The 23837-nt window shown below is 36.6% G+C and overlaps 1 protein-coding gene across 2 annotated transcripts in view; it reads right to left on the reverse strand.

Annotated features, from left to right (window-relative positions):
* Positions 1-1206: 1206 nt before the first annotated feature.
* The window catches only part of LOC137386773 (snake venom metalloproteinase-disintegrin-like mocarhagin), a 28983-nt gene continuing 6352 nt past the window's right edge, over positions 1207-23837 (reverse strand). The window contains exons 2-10 of one of the 2 annotated variants that reach the window (XM_068072912.1): positions 18537-18680; positions 17525-17620; positions 16502-16642; positions 13645-13782; positions 7934-8149; positions 6842-6963; positions 3802-4003; positions 2979-3093; positions 1207-1860 (exon numbers count right to left, since the gene is read on the reverse strand). In XM_068072912.1, the coding sequence (XP_067929013.1) occupies positions 1497-1860; positions 2979-3093; positions 3802-4003; positions 6842-6963; positions 7934-8149; positions 13645-13782; positions 16502-16642; positions 17525-17620; positions 18537-18680 (1538 nt within the window). In that variant the 3' untranslated portion in view covers positions 1207-1496. The remainder of the gene's footprint in view (positions 1861-2978; positions 3094-3801; positions 4004-6841; positions 6964-7933; positions 8150-13644; positions 13783-16501; positions 16643-17524; positions 17621-18536; positions 18681-23837) is intronic. The other variant, XM_068072913.1, reaches the window with a different exon arrangement.

A 23837-nucleotide genomic window follows, 5' to 3' on the forward strand; every position in this document is an offset into this window, starting at 1 on the left:
AAATTGCTCGAAATCCTAGTCTTACTATTAGACATTGATTCAGTATTTACCTGTGTTTTATATATTAGTGCTAACATTTTCTCATGTTCCTCATGAATATCTCCGATTGTCTATTTGTAAATAGAACTCTAATTTTTTTGGTGTTAAATTATACATTTTTACTAAAACACTTTGTCTTCAAATGTGTTATACATGTACTAATTTTAGGATGCTATATTATAGGCGGTGCACTCAGTGGCACCATATAGTCATCAGATGTTATAAACTACACTATTCGCCAAGAGGCAATGCCCGAGGGTCTCATCCCAAGTCATTCTGTGACATGATTAGCAGAAATATGACATGATTTGTTTTTATAAATTAATTTGGTGATGGGGAGAATTGATGATGTCACGTTGGGGCCAATGACAATGCACCCAGTCAGGCTCTGATAATGAAACCGCTTTAATCAGACCTTTGGGTCCGTCTGATCATCATACCTCTGAATAATTGCGCAGCCGAGGAATGAAGAACGAGGTACACGTAGTTGTAGCAATACTAATTATGTACAAACTAGTTTGACCAGGCAAGAGGTAAGTCTCAGGTAATAATAGAATAAGGAAGGGAATGCTTCCTGGTGCTTCTGCTACATGTATATGGGCTCCTCCTACGGAAGCCTCTGATTTCCGTTAGTAAATTGCTGTACATCCTGTTAGTTTTTATGATGTATAGTCAATTAACTACTCTATACGCATACTCAACTGTCATTGTTCCTCTTCTGCTTAGCCACGTAGATTCCTGTTCGCTGCTGCAATCTCGTCAGTCCACAGTATGACAGAAAAAGGAGCAAATGTTATTAAAAATAAAAGCTGACCGAGGGTCGAAATTGGTGTTGTCTGCACGCAAATGCTGATGACTTTTCAATTGGTCTCTCAGTCTAGTGCAGATCTCACAGATGTTTTGATTGGTTGAATTCTGGTTGGCTAACATTTCATTGGATGAAGAGGTGTTCAAATTATGTCATATAATTAAAATTGACCACAGAAAATGTAAATCATACAATTACCAAATAAAAATGTGGCTGGCTAATTTGCAAAAGTGATGGTAAATCATGATTGGTCAGCAATGATGAGACAACTCCAAAGTTATTGTTGATTCAAGAAATCAATTTACTTTGAATGTCTCTTGATAGACTTATCAGACTTACTTGATAGACTTGACTCAAATATTAGAAAGGGGTTATGTCAAGAGATAGAGGATGCTTTTTTGAACTCATTTGCATAAGTCCTGCTACTAAAACCATTTTGGTATTAATAAAATGTATTTTGGTAAAAAAAATCTTTATAAAATAATTTCTGATACTTTCAAAAATTGGTCACAAGTCAGTAGCTGCAATATTTTTGAGCAGCGGACATTAAAGACTAGATGAGTGAATCAGATGGCAACAAATAGGTTGACAATCTTGACTAGCATGTGTTCCTATAAAAACAGATAATTTTATAACTGATGACAGAATGCTACGTGCACTCTGTATTCAGAGGCATATCCTCATAGGCATTGTCTTCTTCACTATCAGGGTCATCACCAAAATTGCAAACACTATAAGTGTGTGTATTAGCTTCTCCAGAAGACATGCAAGTAGTCTCAGGGTCTTTAACCTCATCAGAGGAATATGTTGGATTGCTAATTGGATCAAGAGTAAGAGGCGCATTTGGAATGTCTCTCAATTTCATAGACTGGTTAGTTGTACTTTCTAAAATAGGATTAGATATGAAATCACTTCTTCTGGAGTTGCCTCCTCTATTTGCTACCAGAGACGAAAATTTACCTTCTCGCTTTGCGGCAGGGGTCTCGCTCTGGGTTGACTTGTCTCGAGCACATCTGCAAGTAATTCAAATGTAGTCTTGAGCCCACAGGCTCACAAACTCTCCCTAACCAATGTCCGCTATAATGACTAAACATACTATGAAAACTGTGAAAGCAGCATATACTGTACGATACACGTAGAGGAGAGGATGGGTCAGAAAGCAAACAGGTCTATAAACCAGTTTTTAGATGCTGGGTCAGCGCTGACCAGGGAGCATCACAATTTGGATTCTAATTTTTAAAGCTCCTAGCTGTTTTGTAGAAAATTATAAGCCTTAGCAATGGTCTTCTAGGCAAATAACATATGATATGTTAGCAATATGATATATGTTCTAGCAATATGATATGATATAAACAATATGACATGGACAATATGGTATGGAGAGTATCGTATAAAGAGTATGATATGAAATGTTGAAATTAAATCATGCAGAAATTTTTTGCCAAATCAACAATAAAACACAACAAGATTTGCTAAGCTGACGAGTGATAAAGGCAACTGCTGAGCAAGAGAGCACAACTTACCACTATCAGCATTGAAGGAATCTGTTACAACAACGCAAGTTCAATGCGTTAGTTGTTGGCTTTAGTGATTTACTCAACAAAATGCATTTTCTTTAATGTTTGAGGTTTGTTTAGCTTTTAGTTTTACTCTGAATGTAGGGTAAGTTGCATGGCTTGTCAGCAGCTATAAGATTTTATGGTGTAAAAACAATAAAGCACACAAAGAGGAAAGAAAGATGTCTTATAGATACCACCAATAACTTAGATTGAGTTCTAAACTTCAGTTTAAAGATTACAGTCTAAGCGTTTCAATCTTTAGACCTTGTCTGTTGTCAGTGACAGCTGGAAGTGTTTATCATATTGTACATGTCTGCAGTAGCTACGTATATATATATATAAAGGAAGGATAACTCCAACTATTGAATTGCAAACCATAGACAAACTAGCGAGTGTTTGTTAGACTAATACTCACTGTCAAGAAATATGGTATATATTTGCCCTGTGAAAAGCAACAGCCGGCAAATTGAACTACTGAACACAGCTGTAGCAATGGAAGTTATCTACTCCCTGCTTTCCTACTGGAAACTTAGATAAACCATGATACAACTCTTTTAAAAGGCGAGTCCCACCTTTGTTTGGCGCGAGGCCAACATCTCTTCCAGCGTGATTGAACTTGCTGTCGTTTGATCACAAGAACAACAACTATGGCAACCAGCACCACAATAAGGAGAGTTACCAGAACAGCTGCAAACATAAATTAGACACAATATTAGACGAGCTCTCAGTTTTCAAGGTGAGGCAATTTGTCTTGTTTCCAAACAGATAGTGAGAGACTAGAGTATGAGCATGATGATCACTAACTACTGGCTACTGATGATTAACCTCTAACTAACAGATAGTGAGAGACTAGAATATGAGCATGATGATCACTAACTACTGGCTACTGGTGATTAACCTCTAACTAACAGATAGTGAGAGACTAGAATATGAGTGTGATGATTATTGATCACTAACTACTGGCTACTGATGATTAACCTCTAAGTAACTGATAGTGAGAGACTACTGTAGAATATGAGTGTGATGATCACTAACTACTGGCTACTGATGATCAACCTCTAACTAACTGATAGTGAGAGACTAGAATATGAGTGTGATGATCACTAACTACTGGCTACTGATGATTAACCTCTAATTAACTGATAGTGAGAGACTAGAATATGAGCGTAGTGATCACTAACTACTGGCTACTGATGATTAACCTCTAACTAACTGATACAAAACCCAGCTCTCAAGTTAAAAACAAACTCGAGCTATCAGCACACCGTATACCAGACACCAGAACCTTGCAAATTTACATGATAGAACAGCATTATGCAAAAAGAGTTTTTTCTTTCAATACACATAATTTACTTCTAAATTAGACAGTATGCATAGAGCCAGGTAGATGCTCACGTGTGACCCAGTTTGAATTTTTAGTCGAAGTAGTAGCAGCGACAGGCAAGTATATGTTCTGCGGACCACTTCTTACAGAACCTCCTGGACCAGGTTCCAAGCAGTCGCTTCTTGGGTCAAACCCTTCATTGCAGTGGCACTCATAGTACTGGTTGCATGTTCCCTCCTGAAGTGAGGAAGATGATGAGAGAGCAGCAGAGAACTGTCACAGAATTAAGTAGAAACAAATGTGGTCTTTTCGCAAGCACATCGAATGCACCAGAGTATGTGTAGAGACATGGTGTATCGCTACATGACATTCACACATAGTGTTCTCATAGATATGCATACGTGATCTGTCATACATATACACACAGTACTGTCGCAGACATGCATACACTACTAGACATACATATGCTATTGTGACAGACACGCATATGCTAACTTTATAGACATACACACAGTGCTGTCATAGATATACACATACATTTAATACGGCTATAGACATACAGAGACTACTGCTATAGACAATATACACGGCTGATAAAGTTTTGTGCGGAGAGGCGCTACTCATTAAATGACATGAGGTGTCAATGCACATTGTTTTAATATTACTCATAACATAATTTTAGACATAATTGAAATAAGTTAATGAAAGACAACATTGATTTGCCTTACACCAACAGCTCTTGCTTAATAAATCCTAACTCAAATATGAATTATTATTAATATTATTATTAATATAATAATTATTATTAATGCCCTTGGCAGTCCTGTGCACCGCTCGGACTGAGATCATCATAAGTACTCAATTTGTACATAACTATCTCACAAAGTACTAAGCTGGCCAAGTAGTGTGGTGGTTAGCATGTCGGTCTGTAACACGGAAGACCCAAGTTCAACTCCTGTTTGAAAGAGTTTTTGCTAACGCTGTTACTGTGGCTTTAGACAGACGGACAGACACAGCTCTTATTATAGTAAAGATTATTAATATTAGTATCATCATTATAATTACATGGACGTATAGTTTATAACGCAGTTCCATGCTAAATATGCTCATTCACCTGGTGCAGCTACAGAATGAGCTGGAGTCGTTTACATTACTACATGTTAATCATATATAATGCTAACATGTCATGTTCACCAAAGATGTTAACATACCGTAGGCTGAGCGCAAAAATTGTTGTAACTTCATATAGAACATAAAGGAAGTTACAACAATTTTGCGCTCAGCCCACAATATTGTGTTAACAGATGATGTTAATATAAAATGTTAATACTTAATGCTAATATAAAATGTCAATATGTAATGTTAACATATTATATGGACCAACAACAACAGTAGATAATGTTAATATAAAATGGTAGCATATAATGCCAATGCATAATATTATTCATAATGACAATAACTGGACAAAGAGAATACATAGATTTTGGCATTTAGGCTCAAAAGACGTAACAGCTGTACTATCTCAATAGCAGTGCTATGATTGAGTCTAACACGGCGCTGTAGACACACACTAGTCACCAATGTACACTCTTATCCAGTCACATTTCTACATGTAAGTATCATACAAATCCTTTGAACAAAATAGAATATGGCTGGTTTATGTAGTGATATAGGTAGAGGTCGATTGGGTACTTCTCAGAAATACACGCATGTGTATTGTGGCAAGATAAATCTATCAATTACATATACCCTATCTATATATATATTTCTCAAAGTATGTTGTATGTCGTATGTCTGTCTGCATTCCGGCTATAGATATAGCCATAGATATAGTAAACCCATGATAGATATAGATATAGCCATAGATATAGGGTTTACTATATCTATGGATATAGCTATGGCGCACGCTGATTATTTTACCGAGGCAGCCACGCGTTACAATGCCCCTGTTAAGAAATATTTTTCGTAACGTTCAATTGCTATACCCGAGGTCAAGGCCAATTCTTCTCGCGTGGGCAATTACATTGTCTCGGTGGGAAGAGTCTTTGTAGAGCAGGAATGTCTCTGTATTCAAAGTTATGATGAATAGCTTTTCGTGGAACAGTAACCGTTTTTATACGCACGCATGCACACACACACTTCTATGCAAGAATTGATATTATTAATTCTATATATAGAATTTTTTGTTTTGTTTTTTCAGTTCGTATTAATTGTATCATTACCGAATTACCGAAGCACGTTTTATTGTAATTGTAGCAACACCGACTTAATTTAGCTGTTACTTGCTAGTTATTGCACATTTGCATCTAAACCTTTTTATAATCGTTTTAATTTTTTAATTTATTTGACTTGCACGAAACATTTTCTTCATGATATGAAGTTTAAAAGTTACAGTTGTTTGACAAAATTTGAAAACCTTTACAGTTGTTTTATTTGCTTTCTTAAATTATTTCAATTACACAAAACACTTTTCTCATGATATGTAGTTTGAAAATTAGAATGGGTGCATTAATACAAACAAATTATAACATATCATTTAGTATAACAAGTACTCTCTCATAAAAATAAGATAATATTATTTTATTCCATTACATGATTACTTCCAAAGATTTAAGGAGAAACATATGCAAGTAGAACAGATAGAATGAAGATACAATTAAACAGCTTTTCACCAAACTATGCTTACCGCGTGTTCAGATCGCTTCACTAACCTGCTTGCACCTGTCACATGATTCTATGAGTGGTGGTCTGATTTCAGCTAAGAGACACTTTTGGTAGGCATGTCAGCCACACATATCAGACACACTATATGGCATTGATACATTACTAATCATGTTATGGACAACCAACATAATATAGTATTTACAAGCTATCACCCACAAACTTGAAGATAAAAATATCATTACTGAAAAACTAGATGGACTAATTTACCAAATCATTCCATAGAAAGAGTTGTGTATCCCCTGCCAATGTCAATTCATTGCACGAAAGTACTTAATAAAATTATAAAGAGGCTTAATACGAGCTCACACCTCCGTAATTTAAATGAATACCAACCAAACCATGCAGCTTTAGTTGTTAGGTATTTGATGAAAATGATTCTATACCCACCCCTGAGCACAGACAATGTTCAGGAAGTTGGGGTCTTTCTACACATTGCTGTTCCATGCACCAGCTGTTATTTCCGCAGGCAGCTCCATCAGGTACCAGACTCGGCTGTCGGGTGTTCAATCCTGTGTTCCAAAAACAATAGAAAATGTGAACAACAGAATCAACGGTGAACACACAGAGGAGGTCATCAATTATAGCTGGAACTGTAGCTAAACCCTTGAGACCAACCATTTTCTTTAATCATATAGGAACAACATTTGCAACCAACAGTGCTCTGTTGAGTAGAGCTGTATTAACAAAGCTTTAGCTGCCTGGTGACAAACAATGATAAAAAAACTAGACCAAAATGAAAATTTGAAACATCAGCAAAAGCTCTGCTTATCTACATGTATATAAATCTCAAATTTGTGTGACGTCTGTCAATTGGTGTGTCCAGCTGTAGCTTTTAAAATTTAGGAATGAAATATCCGCTTCATTCTAGATTTGATCTTGAAACTTCCCATTCGCTAGGCAAATAACTTACCAATTAAGCTACTCTAGATGCAATGAGTCTGAGGTGATGTGAGCCGTTATGTCGGATAAAATAGGCATAGCATTCTGCATTAGGCAATGTGACTAAAGCTTGCTCTCACGGCTCTTATTAGTAAGTCTAGCAATACGGATAGTAGCTTACTCAAATTAGTCTTTGGCAATGTGCCAGGATAATGGCAACTGGCAGGCAACTACATTTTCTGCCACTATTTATAAGCTGTTTTCAATACCCGTGCAACGCCGAACATTCAACTAGTAAGTGATAAAACAGAAACTGAATAATAAAAGTGAACTTGTAAGTGTGTGAGTGCTCATGTGTCATGCTGCTCTCTCAACTACGAACACTTCTCCTTAACTGAGAGTAAGCTAACTCACTTCAAGCCCACAAAAGAGAACAAAACAGAAACATCATATTGTAGTAACTGAGCGTATAGCCTAATTTGTGCTGCAAGCGACATTAGTGCGTAGAAAGTTCATACTCTGAGCTGCTTATGGAGTGTATGGTTATTACTAAAACTATAGGCGATATTCGAACAGAGATAACCTTGACTATCTGCCTACCAACATCATATAAGATAGTCGAGCATGGATAAGCCTGGCCGTCTAATGAGACTCGTCCATGATAGTCGTAGTAGAAATGGAGTTTTAGTACAGCATCTTTATTTGAACTGTTACATTGCAACAGACCACACATAGAGTCGTCGGGTAGACACGGCCTGTAAATGAGTGAAGAGTTGCTTCCTCCTACTGAATAACCGCAGTTGCCGAAGTAATTGCCTGCAACCATGAAAGTTGGCTAGAGCATTTGCATGTAGTATATCTACTTGCCTTGTTGTGTAACTAACAATAATTTCTAACAAAAGCGTTGAGCACACTGAACAAACTATGAAGTAAGTAAGAGAAGCAGAGATAAGTTAGAGAGAGGAACAGTAGGGAGAATGGGACGCAAGTGAAGGGTGGAGGTGTGATAGAAACGATGAAGTGAGAACAATGTGATCAGCAATACAAACACTGAGCCAGCTAAGACTGATCCCAAGCCAGAGTTTTGAATTAAATAAAATTTAAGGCTGAATACAAACATATGGTTCTATGAGAGCAAATAGGTGAGTGGCAATTGATTGAATTTGAAACCATGGACTTATAATACTGTGAAAGTGAGACTCTCCTAGACACTCCGTGACTTTCCCAGACACTCCCAGACACTGTGGTACTGTATCTGGAAGTTATTAATACTGTAACAGTGTGATACTCTCCAGAACTGAGACCGGCCAAATACAAATAAACACTAAATGGGCTGATCATTGTAGTCTCTTGTATTCGTCTGGTACACTAAATCCTTATCCATGTATTGTCGTGTATAAACACACATTTACAAGCACTGCTTCATATTACTACAAATGTCAAGGCCGGTTCCTTTATTATCATATTTACAGTAGTGTTCGATAAGTACCCTATATGACAACCCTATTGGCCTATTAATGAGACAACTCCAGTATGAGCATTCAATAAACCTAAATAATAAATTGAGAATATCTCACAGGAAGAGTTTGCTGTATCCATAGTTCTCAGGCAAGCACACTGTTTTATAATACTATAGCGTTTATTTTGTGTTATCACCACATGTTTATATCATAGAGTTGTCACCACATCTTTATATCATAGAGTTATCACCACATGTTTATATCATAGAGTTGTACATTAGAGCTAATCAGCAGTTTGAGTTGCAGTCACATAACACAACTTATCTGATGCATATCATAGAGTTGTACATTAGAGCTAATCAGCAGTTTGAGTTGCAGTCACATAACACAACTTATCTGATGCATATCATAGAGTTGTACATTAGAGCTAATCAGCAGTTTGAGTTGCAGTCACATAACACAACTTATGTGATGCATATCATAGAGTTGTACATTAGAGCCATAGATATAGTAAACCCTAGATTGGCTAATAGCTATCATTACAATGGAGTAAAAGTGAGACCTATAATTGGCTGTTGTTTTCACGACGTTACGTCGTAGTGATGTGCATCACAGCATCAAAGCCTTCAATTGAGCAATAAGTTTAGTAGTGGAAGCAGGCTTGGTATGCTAGTTTTTAAGTCATAAACATAACAATAAGACCAAATTCTTAGTGAAATGTCATCAGAAGAGACCGCAACACCTCAGGTATTTCCTCAATTGCCCATAACAAGACAGAACTTCAACTCAAAACAAGAAGCTCCCAACAATATCATAAGCTATCTATGCCGATTAAAGACACCAAGCTGAAAGATGCTAGTGGAAAATAATAGGAAAATCATCATAATTTTGTCATTGGTTTTGAGTCAGCAGCCAAATCTGTACATGGCATTGCTCAATATCTTTTCAGCAACTACCCTTACATCAACTACTTCCTAACCTTTAAGATCAACCAGGATCACATAGAGATTCTGTTTTCCACAATACGATCTAAGGGTGGCTATAACATAACCCGGATGTGCAGTGCTTTAGATCTGCACTTCGAGCGCTGCTCATAAAAGCAGATATCATACTGTCCTAATGCTAACTGTACTGATCTTGATGTGAGCAGGGCTGAAAAAACTGGTCAACTCCTGCTACATTCTCTGGCTACAAAGAAAAAGAAAGAAGAGACAAAAGCTGAGGAAGGTGAAGATGAGGAGTTCGGTGATGAGGATTTTTTTCTAACTCAAATGTGATGACTGTATCAAGTTCTTGACCGATGTAGAAGTAGTGGGAAGTAAAAATAGTGATGACATAACCCTAATCTCAGTTAAAAACAGAGGAGGATTGGTGACCAGATTGATAGGCCTAATATGTATTGCTGCAGAAAAGTGCCTACGTTCACACATGGAGAGCTATGGTATCACACAAAGAGCTTTTAAACAAGTAACATCACAGACAATAACATATATGTCTTATTACATAACCTCAATCAAGGTTTTACATGTACAGTGCATGCCAACAGTCTACTCAAAACTATAGTAAATCGCTATACTAAAATCAGAATACACTATGCCGCTTCAAAGCAGGAATCTAGTTCAACCAACCTTAGACAAAAACTATCTCGTCTAGTTATTTTCAGTCATGTCTAATGGGTGTTTAATACAGTGGTCCAGCGTAACTGCTTCTAAATCTCGTTTGATTCATCAGTTTGTTATTAGTTTAATTTCTATTTGGTCACTCTTTGTATTATCAATGATATAGAAGCTTCTAAATCATTGGTATTATTCATTACCATGTGTGTAAGATTCTTGCCTTTCTCATCCAAAGTCATTACAGTCATACTTCGACTTACGAGCTTAATGCATTCAGAGACTGAGCTCGTATGTCAATTTACTCGCATGTTGGTGCAATTTATTTATATATAGAACAATTAAATATATATTGATTGGTTTCCATACTCTAAAAATGCAAAGAAAACACTTAAAACAATATATTGTAACAGAAAGAACATGTTTGTTATTGTCCTAACTTACCACAGGCTTTCAAAAAGCAACAAATAAAAAATAATGCAAGGAAATGTGATTAATTGAAATGTAAAATTAAATACAGTGAAACATGGATAACTCGCCCTCGGATATCGGGAACACATGGTTAACTCGAATGGATTTGCTTGGTCCGTTCCCACGCAATGATAAATGGCTCTATATAACTCGAACTCAACACTGTTAATTTAAACTGTTTTTTGCCCAACGGCTACCGAAACGGTTGCTATCGCTTTAGAAAATAACTTTATTCCGAGCCATAAAGGTAAACCTCAACTTTTCGTAATTCATAAGCGTCGTTATTACCTCCATCGGCAAAATATTTTTGTCAACGACTTTTCTAAAGGTTTGGTGAAATTTGATTTATACTGCTATACGATGAATAGCACGGGCTAGCCGGGTCACGCGCGCAAGGATTTTTGCCACGCACATACAAAAACAAAAACAGCATGTTGTTTTTGTTTTGTATTTGCGGGGCGAAAATCCTTGAGTGCGTGGCCCGGCTAGCCCGTGATGAATAGTTTTCCGACGTTGATTCCGTGTTGAATCAACATCGGAATGTTGAATGTTTAAAACGTCTTAAAAATTGTTGTAATTAAACGTATACGTTGTCTTAGCTAAAAAAACTATTCATCGTTTGACCTAAACACAGAATACGTGTGTACATTCAATAAGTATCCATTCAAAAAGCGTGAGTGATATACAATGTACCGTAAAACCTCGTAAAACTTTTAATTGAACTGCCTCGGAGTGTTGCTCTTAACGAATCCCAGGTAAAGTAAGGTAATCTTTGCATAAACTTCAAGAAAAATCGGCAAAATTGATCGTGGGTAAAACGCTCAAAAGAAAAAGATGTCTTTTTTTTAGCATTTCAACAACGATCAAGTTTTGCCAATGTCAATCTAAAAAACGTCCTGGCAATAACATCACCTCAAACAACAAAACAATCTCAAGTGATAGAAAAATCTCTATACTTTTTGATAAAAACGTTTTAAACTTTACATTAGAAACATTTAATTTGAAACAAGCCATTTGTGCTTTTGATTTATATTATAGTTTGTATATGTACATGTATCTACTAATAAATAAGTAAATACATGGACTTGTGACAGTTCTCTGATAACTTGAACGCTCTGATAATTCGAACACTTTTGCTCGGTCCCTTGAAGTTTGAGTTATCCGAGTTTCACTGTACATACAATAGCAGCTAACGCTAGCATTTGCCAGAGAGGGAGAGATAAGTTATCCTTCATTACAACAGTTGACTTTGATAAATTTGCTTTTATAGACTTGATGTTATCCAAGTCTTAAAAGGCAAACTTGAAAGCAAACTTTAATCTTTAACTTAACGTAATTAAAATTTCTTCAGCGTTCATAGTTTTAAGTTTCTCGCTGGTTAGCTAATTTTTCTTTTGTTTCGCACGCACGACCAGCCGGCCGTTTTAAGAGAAAGCTATCTAAGGACGTTTGCCTTTGTCGCCCTTTCAACATGTTGCGATCAGGACGAACACAGGTGTCATCACCAAGAGTTAATGCACGACCACTAGCCAACTTGTCCGAATGTCTATTTTTATAGTCTTGATAGATAGCACCAGCTTTTTTACGTAGCATCGTTTCAGTTACGCAGTCACCGGCCAATTGTTTGTCTTTTATCCAAAGCCTGAGCAGTCTCTCTATCAGTGGTCGTGAAGATCACTGCGTCGTTCAGAAACTATGGTTAGTCCTTTTGCAAACTAAATGCCTTGAATATAATCCTTGTGTTTAATAATTGTGGATGTGTTTCTGTCATATTGCTGAGCTAGCTCAATCACACATACATATTTTGCATATTTTTCAATAATTTTCCGTTTAATATCAATTATCATTCGCTTTTTCTTTGCATTATCTATCCTTTTACTGGCAAACTTTCGGTCTACGCACGGTACTTTTAATTCGCATAATTCTGTACTGAAAATCGCGCACAAATAACATGGTACAAAAGTATAATCTGAGCAGTTGAAAAATACAGAGTGATGCTGTTCTAATAAAACATTTCCGACATACTTGGCAACTGACTCATGTGCTTGTATCTCAAACATGGCCCGTATGTTAGTGCTAAAACTTGCTTAAAAGCTGGCTCGTATCTCAAGTTTCTCGTACGTTAGGGCACCCGTAAGTTGAAGTTTTACTGTATATAAGTTTTACATATTTTCAATAAAATATACAATCTCAGATGCACAAACTGGAAAAATTGAGCAGTTTTTAGTGCTAAGTCAATAGCAGTTAATAGATCAGCTGATTCGCGTTGCACATCACCATGACGTTGCGTCATGCTAATTATAGGCCTCACTTGTTTTGATTATTCGCATATCTAGGGTTTACTATATCTATGATTAGAGCTAATCAGCGGTTTGAGTTGCAGCCACATAACACAACTTATGTGATGCATATCATAGAGCTGTACATTAGAGCTAATCGGCAGTTTGAGTTGCAGTCACATAACACAACTTATGTGATGCATATCATAGAGTTGTACATAGAGCTAATCAGCAGTTTGAGTTGCAGTCACATAGAAAAGATACTCTCAATCAGCTAGGTATTACAGAAACAGATTAGACAGATTAGAGAGAAAGAGAGAACAAGTCCTAGTGCTAACAGAAATGTACACACGATGCGCATAAGCACAGTGTCTGTAGCGCCTGAATAAGGTCACTGGATGCTTGAAAGTGTATAAGATTAGATGAAACTGAGGAAGTAGGTGAGGACTGTTAAGTTACTATGGCCAGAAGTGTCTGTACACTCTTACCATACACATTCCACCTAGTATAGCACTTGTCTATGCTGTTTATAGAGCCGCTGCCCCACACATACTCGCACTGAGCGTCTCTTGACTTGCACTCTCCCTCATAGCAGTATACTATAGGCTGAGTAGAACACTGTATACCTGCAATATCATGCCAAGAGCTATCAAGTAATGCTCATTTGGGATTCTGAAGAAGCCAAACCTTGCTCCAAGTTAAGAAAAAATGAAAAGTTCTAAAACTGTCAATATGACCACTTAAAAAGCAAATGGCAGCCTTTTAATGAAGACGCAGACAACATAGTTGTGACTCATCACTAATCTGCATTTATCACAGAAAAACTTAATTTTTGAAATGGTACTATACAAAACTTAATTACTCTCATTCAAAAAACAAACATTCAAATACTTTAATTGATGACATCTAAGAACGATAATGATAATGTTTTAGAATAAACGATATCTACACAAAAACATGGTGAAGCTGCTGAATGTAAAACATGCTTGTTTTGATCTGCTAATCATGTGGCCAGACTCATCCATTTACATACTCCTTTTTATAATTTTTAAGGACTCCGAGCTTTATAATATGATAAAAATAATTATTACAATAATTGTAGTTTAAAAGTTTCAGTTTCTAAAGAACTTTATGAAGATTTACATTATGTTTCTGCAATGATGAGCGTGTACGCCTTGCGGAAGAGTTGTTGAGTTGTCCATCTTTGCAAACAACAGACAACTCCCAACTTCTAACTTATATTTTATGACTCATTTGAGAACAATGAGATATAGTAACTGTTGGTAAAAGTTATTACCAATATGAAAATGAAAAATGAAGAAAAGACATCGACAGTAAACTTCGTTCACCGCCATGAAAGATGTTTTACCTAGCAGTGCAGTATGGTATACAGAGGAGCAAAATCTTGTAATAATTATGGTACAGTAGACGCTGCTATAACATATACATATACCTCCTATACCTCCTATAAGGTAAATTCTAGGTAACGTAAAAAATTTATGCAAAGTTTTTGCTTTGTGCTACATAAAAAATTTCATATATCATAGTGTCAAGTAAGGACAACTTCTCAAATTTGATTTGAATGGTAACATATCTCACCACACTTGTGAGAAAAAACAATAAGTATAGCATTATAGCAATTATATACTACTTCCAAGACATTTTCGTTCATCGTAATAGATTGTCGGATGTGTCGACAAAACAGAGAATAGGTAGCTGCTCAATTGTTAACAATTACTTGAAAGCGATCGATTAGTGCAGCTGTTACAGCGCCAGTCTACCAATCTGAATGTAACAAGTTGTGAGTATCGCCGAAAGTGAGCTTTAGTCCTAACTTTGACCCCTGGATAAAGATAGACTATGAACAGGTAGACGCTGCTCACTTTTTAGTAAAATGTATTTTTGTTTTGCTTTATTATAGACGTATTAAATATTTGTTAGTAGTCTTACTTTGCAGAATAAACTTTGCTGTCTAGAAAAAGTGTACAACTTATAGTAACATTCCTGCAATCATAGTCTATAAAACCAGGGAAATTTATCGGAAAAAGAAGACAAATTGTCGATGCAAACAAGTAATATTACAGTTACGGTACAACCAATAAATAATAAAGTTATGTCTAGATTTTTCTTTTTGCATGTCCAAAGGAGTGAGTTTGAAAAGATCTTGGAATGGGTAAGGCAATTTACATGTATTTTGCTGTTTGTATAACAAAAAATCTCTACAACGTAAATGTTCCTGGAACAGATTATTTATGTTGTAGGAGTGTCTACCGTATTTGAATACATCATAATTTGTACATTCACACAGATCGATATGTACACTGATAGTGGTCAATCACACGAGTACAGATATATACTTACACATAAGTACACTGCTAGTGAACTTTTACTTTGCAACGTAAAGGTTGCCTTGCAACAAAATTCACATTACATTTACTTGGTATCAAAGGTTCACCATGTCTTACTCTGCTGTGTTGTAGGTGCAAAATATGTGGAAATGTGATTACAAGCTCTTAAAAGCTCAAAAACGAACAGTTCATCGCAGCCATCACAAAAACGCAGTAGGTTCGAATCCCTTTCCAACACGCTCAAATGGGACGTAGCTGAACACGATGGCTTCTGTTTGCACTTTCATGCAATCTCATTCGTCGAAAATTTGTCACAAATACACTTCACGCATTCAATAAAACCATGTCTATTATCCTTATGCATCTATTTCATCAGCATTTTAATGCTGCCACTTTGAGCACTGATATCTCAAAACCTAGCCTAAAAATTAATTTAATTTGTTAACCTTAGCTCGAAGGAGTGCATATCATATTCTGATAAACACAAGGAGCCTGTTGGTCGTCTGTGATAGTCGAAAAATGCTGCGGAAATTGTTCACGCCACTTGGCAAGAAGCATGGGTAGCATGATCAGATTAGACCAAGCTGAAACGAAACTGTAAAGTAGCGAGCGTATATATATTATATGGGCTTTCCGGTAGAACCCAAAGTGTTTGTCATAAAATAGTGCTACGAGACGTTTTATATTGAGCATTTTATTAGCCTTTCAATTCACATGATAACATCACATGTCAAAACAATAACCACGTCGAGTTGAGTATGTCATCAAAATAAAGGGATTCCAACCTACGGCATTTCCGTGATGACTGCGATTAACTGTTCGTTTCTGTGCTTTTAAGAGCTTGTAATCGCATTTCCACATATTTTGTTCTTACAACCCAGCGAAGTAAGACATGGTAAACCTTTTGATACTAAATCACTGTAATGTGAATTGTGTTGCAAGCCAACATTTAAAGAAGACGACACTCTACAGAATTCTAAAAAAATGCTATTGTTACCATTAGAAATGAAGGTGTTTGCTGGACACCATTCTGACACTCCATCACAGTATTCAGATAAATCACATAATTTGTTAGACACTTCTCGGCAGGTGGTAGTTGCTGGCTTTAGTTGGCATGTATCCATATCACAACAGCTACCTGAAATAACACTGCATTTGAGAGTTATGTTCTCTATCAAACTATAGAAATGATTTACAGTAGTTGTAGAGCAGTATGAGATTAATGGTGGTCATCCATACTCATGTCATCTGTACTTATGTCCTCCATACTCATGTCATCCATACTTATGTCAGCCATTCTCGTGTCATCCATACTCATGTCATCTGTACTCGTGTCATCCACACTCATGTCACCCATAATCATGTCATCCACACTCATGACATCCATACTCATGTCATCCATACTCGTGTCATCCATACTCATGTCATCCATACTCATGTCATCTACACTCATGTCATCTATGCTCATGTCATCTATACTCGTGTCATATATACTCATGTCATACACATTCATGTCATGTATACTCATGTCAGTTTGCTAAAATAAAACTTAACTCAACGCAATTCAAATTTAAGAAAAAAGATGCACAAACTAGTAACTATTATTAAGTTTTTTGCTATAAAAATTTTAAGCAAGAGTCGCTGGATTGTAAGTACCTGCAATAAACAAACTTTGTATTTTGAGAGCAGCTTGAAAAGCACTTCATTTAGCTGAATACTTGACAAACTTGTTTAAGTTTCAACGCGATAATCAATTAAAATGGTAAACTTTGATTAGACCCAATTTTTTTTGATTGTAGGAAACCCACTTGCAACAATGTATTCTAAGAAAGCTTGGAAACACAGCAGAGATGTGCTAAAGATCCCCTTTGCACGAAATCTTCACTTATACCATAACTTACTCTTTACACTAACAAGAGGTTTGAGAGGCCATCAAGGTTTTTTACAAGTTTTGAGTTAATAATATGGGCAGAAATGATATCTCTCAGGTGTAAGGAAAGGTAACGATAAGGACACTGACCAGTTGCACATTGAGATCCGCTGGTAAACTTGCATGTAAGGGGCTCACAGCATTTGCTATTGCACTCTTCTGATGGGCCGCAGTCACATTCTTCTCCTAGCCAATAGCAACCATAGACTACAGCTACTACTTAGTGCACAAATGTAATATAAAATACGATAGTTTTTATTAGAGTTAATTAAATATAGAACAAAACAAACTATATATTATCGTAAAATTTGATAAACACAACCTAGTAGTCTGGAAACTCTGATGTCATATGAATAATTTATGCAACTGGGCCCTTAGTGCACAGATATACCCGCCGTAAATTATACATGTATATACTATGCTACTATAGATGTCAGTGCTATAAGATAGAGTTGCAGCAAGATTATAGCAGAAAGGTTTGAATGTTTAACGTAAATGCCAGGCTAATGCCATACCATTATAAACGCTTAAATTAGACTTACAATCGTAAAATCATCTGAAAATCATCCACCAACTTTCAAAATCCTTTACTTACAGGATAAGCTTCAAGTAGCTAACAACTTACGGACTGCTTCAGTCAGAGAGAGGACAACTCGAGGTTAAGAATTACCAAGTGAGAGTTTGATTCACTGGTAGTTTGACATAAGCAATTGTATGAATAATAATGGTATGGCTGCGGTATGACTACAGCATGACCATGGTAGGAATACAGTATGACCATGGCATGACTACAGTATGACCAGGGTAGGACTACACTGTATGACCATGGTATGACCATGATGTGACAACAACATGAGTGTGGTATGTCTATATAAATGACTATGGTATGACAATGGTATGATTACGGTATGAACATGGTATGACAATGATATGGCCATGGTATGACCATGGTATGACCATGGTATGACCATGGTATGACCATGGTATGACCATGGTATGACCATGGTCTGAACATGGTATGACCATGGTATGACCATGGCATACTCATGGTATGATTATAGTATGACCACTACCACCTACACTACCACTTTTGTAGACTTACCTTCTTCTACAAAGTAGTTACCACAGGAAGACTGTAATTTTACAGAATCTGGAAGATTCTTGAGACAATAGTCTGCACCGTGCTTTTGAAAAGAATCCCTCACAAAGTCTATAGTGCATTGGGACCAAGCAATTGGCTGAATTGCTGCAAAAAATGTTAAGAAACTGATAAATTTAGGATCTCCCTTTCATGTTTGGCATAACTTCCTAGACTCTAAAGTACATTAAAATGTGAAGGCTGTAACATAAACGCCAACACCTTCTGAACCAACCTAATAAAGTTCTGGCGTAGGTCTAAGCGAGTTATTATGAGTGAACTAGAGTGATTCAATTAGAGGGAGCGAAGCAGATGAGTTAGTGAGCCATTTACTTCTACTGAAGTTGACAGTGAAGTTTAGAAAACAAAGTAGGCATGCTCTTGCACACTTTGACATTTATAGATACAAAAATGTTTTTAACCACAAAACGGTCTGATTTAATCCCACTGACTAAAGTAATTGCTAGTAAGTATTATTGGGTTGCCAGCAACAACCACTAGTAGTAGTCAACTATGCATATATTAGCTACCAGCATATATTTCTTCAGTACTGAAATAAATTTTGAAATTCTAAGTCAGAGCAGTTTTGAGACTCCAACTTGATGACTTTCCTAAGATATTAGATACTAAATGAAACTACTTTATAAATGTTTCCAAACAGTGTCGGCTACGCATAAAAATATAAGGTCTCATTCTGAACTCTATCTCTCACTTTATTTAAGTTCTGAACTCTATCTCTCACTTTATTTAAGTTCTGAACTCTATCTTTCACTTTATTTAAGTTCTGAACTCTATCTCTCACTTTATTTAAGTTCTGAACTCTATCTCTCACTTTATTTAAGTTCTGAACTCTATCTCTCACTTTATTTAAGTTCTGAACTCTATCTCTCACTTTATTTAAGTTCTGAACTCTAGGCTTAATCTCAATGTTGTTGATCTCTGCACATAATCTAGTACCTGTTACAACTGATAAGAACTTATACAGAGCTTAAAAGGGGCAATAGATATATCAGCTGGTTCATAAGCAGACAACTCCTTCCACAATCTCCAGTACAACTCACTACAACTACACTAGCTATTCATAGTGAGCCTTCACCAATGTTAAGTCTATGGCATTACCAATAACTTGAAACACAGTGTATTTATAACTGAGTAAAATGACCAATTCAAAAAAGGAGATGCCCTGCTGTACATTACTCACAAAAAAGCTGCCTTATCGATTACAGAGCGACGGCAAACCATTCTTCTTTTTTCACATTGAACGACCCAGTCATGAAACGCATGTTTATGGTGAACCACTGGCAGCTCTTTAGTGGACCGCTCAAGACAAAATATTTCTTGGAGCCCACCAATTCTGATCACCTCTGGCAGTTTATATAACAATGGTAAAAAGTAAATCTAGTTTCTTGTTTTGATTATAGCACAAGATCATCACAATAACAGAGTGAGCAATGTATTTGCTACAATGTTTCTGACAGAAGGCAATTGATAAGTCCAACATGGATATCCTCCTCCGGCATCACTTGCTAACATTCAGCTAGTTTCTTGACAGTTTCTTGAACACATTCATCTGATCATTAACCTAGAACCAACCATGGAAGTTATCAACAGTCTAACCCTTGACAACTCTGAATGTAGACACCAACTATGGAAGTTGTCAACAGTCTAATCCTTGACAACTCTATGGATGTAGACACCAACTATGGAAGTTATCAACAGTCTAACCCTTGACAACTCTGAATGTAGACACCAACTATGGAAGTTATCAACAGTCTAACCCTTGACAACTCTGAATGTAGACACCAACCATGGAAGTTGTCAACAGTCTAACCCTTGACAACTCTGAATGTAGACACCAACTATGGAAGTTGTCAACAGTCTAATCCTTGACAACTCTATGAATGTATACACCAACTATGGCAGTTGTCAACAGTCTAATCCTCGACAACTCTATGAATGTAGACACCAACCATGGAAGTTATCAACAGTCTAACCCTTGACAACTCTATGAATGTATACACCACACCAACTATGGCAGTTATCAACAGTCTAATCCTTGACAACTCTATGAATGTAGACACCAACTATGGAAGTTATCAACTGTCTAATCCTTGACAACTCTATGAGTGTAGACACCAACTATGGAAGTCATCAGCAGTCTAATCCTTGACAACTCTATGAATGTAGACACCAACTATGGAAGTTGTCAACAGTCTAATCCTTGACAACTCTATGAATGTAGAGATGTTTTATATCTATGCTTCTTTCGAGATACTCAAGTAATAGCATGTTGAAAAAATAAAATAAAAAGGGAGTAGCTGCCAAATTCAGGTACTTTCTACATGATACTGTTCTTTGATATCACATGAAATTTAAATTCAACGGAATGCTAATCATCTTAGCTTAAAAAGTTTCTAGTTTGTTTAGCTTTAGTTACCATTGTTTGCATTTATGCATACTATGCTGAGCATATGCACGCCGAGACACGACATGGAGTCACTCTAGTAACATTAGATTTGTAAACATCTATAAAGCTGGCTCGCATCTCAATAAATGATTTTTGTGACAGTAAGTTGCTCTATAGAACTCGTAGAAGCAATCAAGCTATCAAGCCTTGTAATGAGGTAGCCTCAGGCCCTGCTGGCTAACACTATAGTGACTTAAATGGGTCACAATAGACAAACTTAAGGTCAACCTTACCACATCATTAGATATAAGGTTACAAAGACCGAACTAGAGGAGCTGTAATGCTATTCCAATGCCTTTCTTATGTTACATTTGAAAGCTTCTTTGTGTCTAGGTATATGCTGGTTGCTCTCAAAGCACATACCATGAGCTGAATACATTTTTGCTTGTAGAGGTCAAGGATACTAATTTAGTAACTAACTTTGGATAGTAGATCCCAGGGAAGGTTTCAAGGTGTACTATCACCCCTGATTTGTCTATAAATTTAGTCTTCTGCTCTCATACCGAATACATTTACTTGGGCACTTTACAGCCTATTTGGAGTTGTCCTCTTTACAACCTTATAATAATTATGTGGTCTTGTTTTACATTAAAATATATTTTGATATGTTGGAGGACATTTTTGCTTCGGTAAATCAGCAACGAGAATTAACTATATTCACACCGTTGCTGCCTTTATTTGATGACAGAAACTTGAAAAACTCTTCAGTAAGACATTGCAACAGATTCAGAAAGACAGAAAAAAGACATTGTGATGAAAACACGCTTTTGCTGCAGCAATACTCGGCTGAAATAACTTTTTTTAAATAGATTGCTACAGAGAGTAGTGATTGTGAATCTGATTTGCTACTTGAAAACTGAAGCCATGGCTCAAGTTCAGGAGGCTAGTCAGTAGTCATGTTGAGAAAACACTTAGAATTGACCAAGAAAATAGAACTATTCTATCTGCGTTTATAATACAATTATGTAGTTATTATTATAAATGTGATATGCGGTGAGTAGAATAACACAGAATTAATGTTTGCTGCCAAGTATGCTGTCAACTGTAACACTAGTTATTGTTATCATTGTTCTAGCTTACTTTATAGATGTCACAGGTACATAGGGTGTTGAAGGTAACGCTCCATGGACTGAAACTGTGTGCTTCCAATTGTGCACACGCTACATATACATAACCACACAGAGCATGTCTTTCTCTTATCTATTTTCTGAGATATTGTTAAGTAAGTATTGCTTCTTACAAACCACTCACTTATATGAATGCTTTATATTCCTGCCTCTAGAGTTGACAGTAAATGTCATCTACTAGGAGAAAGTGAACAAGAGACAGGATCAGGAATAACTCAATAAGATATGAGAGAAGAGTGACACTCTGGTAAACTGATGTAGCTAGCATAGATGGTTCAACATATGTGACCTCTCATGTGAAAATCAACCAAAATGAGGGATTTTCAGATTTTGAGTTAGTAACACAGCCAGATGCAGAATTTTGTGGAGCATTTAAAGCATTTTGAATTTTTGAGTTAGCTCAAGTAGTTCATGAGATATTGCGAATTTTTGGAAGGCACGTCAGCCAAAACTCCCAAAATCCGAAATGGAGAAAATCGCGAATAAAGACGCGACACAAATAAATAGGTTGTCTACGTTAGGTTCTCCTTGGATACGGCCATTTGTATTTCACTGACTGAGGTGAAACTTGGTCTATAGGGTAAGTAAGCATGCTGAAACAGCTGGTGCACATCATTTTAAGGCCAGGACAACAGAAGACTGGTAAACCCTGCTCTCAAATTGAAAAAGATTTGTCATTTTTGCGCATCCATACTTTACACTAACCGCACAATAGGAATAAGATGAGAAGCTCCTAGGTATTTCACCACTAACTGATAGGCTTCAGGATTTAACATCACATCTGAAATCCATACTGAGGTTTATTTTGCCAAAACACTGAGTGTAAAAAACACAAGGGGTATCAGACCCTAAACCACGATTACATTCCTACTCACATCTGAATCAGAAAAAGGCTAAAATTCATGCTATGGTCACGTTCTATGTCTTTTACCATAAGGCTTCAGGCAAACTAAACCCTCAGTGCCAAGACGGCAAAATTCTCGAATGTTAGTATGCAAGTATTTTTGGCGGTCATAGTCTAAACCTTCAGGTTTTATCACATTCGGCAGTCCATTGACAACTTCGAGTCTTACTTCATGGCAGGGAAGTCTAGATACGTCTGAACTTTTACTTTTCCTAAACAAAACAAAAACATGGCTGTGCATTAAAGTGACCCTGGTAGCATGGTTAGCAAACAGTACACACAACAATCTATGAGAATAACCTGTCATTGTATCGGGGTAAGTTTGGCTGATAGAAAACTTGTGAAAGCTCTTAATTCTTTTAATTTAGAATTAAATCCTTAAATTCCTTTAAATTAAAATTAAACTCCTTTAATTTAGATTTTTTTTTAATTCATAGTTAATTTAGAAAAAAATCTAAAGAATGAGCTAATGAGGTGATTGACAACGGATGACACTGACTCTGAGACACTTTTACGAGTAATCGACTTAGTGGCCTAGTGATCGTGTGACGAAGGGATTGGTTGCTCATGGCATAGGATTAATGTCAGCAGGCAAAAAAATAAACACACAAGCATTGACCCATTGAATGAGTCATGTGGCAACTGGCAATCAATTATGAATGAAAACACACCTCAGGCCAGTGAGTACGACTGATCACTGAGTCATGTATTGTATGATGTAATTTTATGTGACTCAGGGAGGCATACACTGGGCCAGCAACTAGTAG

This window comes from Watersipora subatra, chromosome 2, assembly GCF_963576615.1.
Source record: "Watersipora subatra chromosome 2, tzWatSuba1.1, whole genome shotgun sequence".
Lineage (NCBI taxonomy): Eukaryota > Metazoa > Bryozoa > Gymnolaemata > Cheilostomatida > Watersiporidae > Watersipora > Watersipora subatra.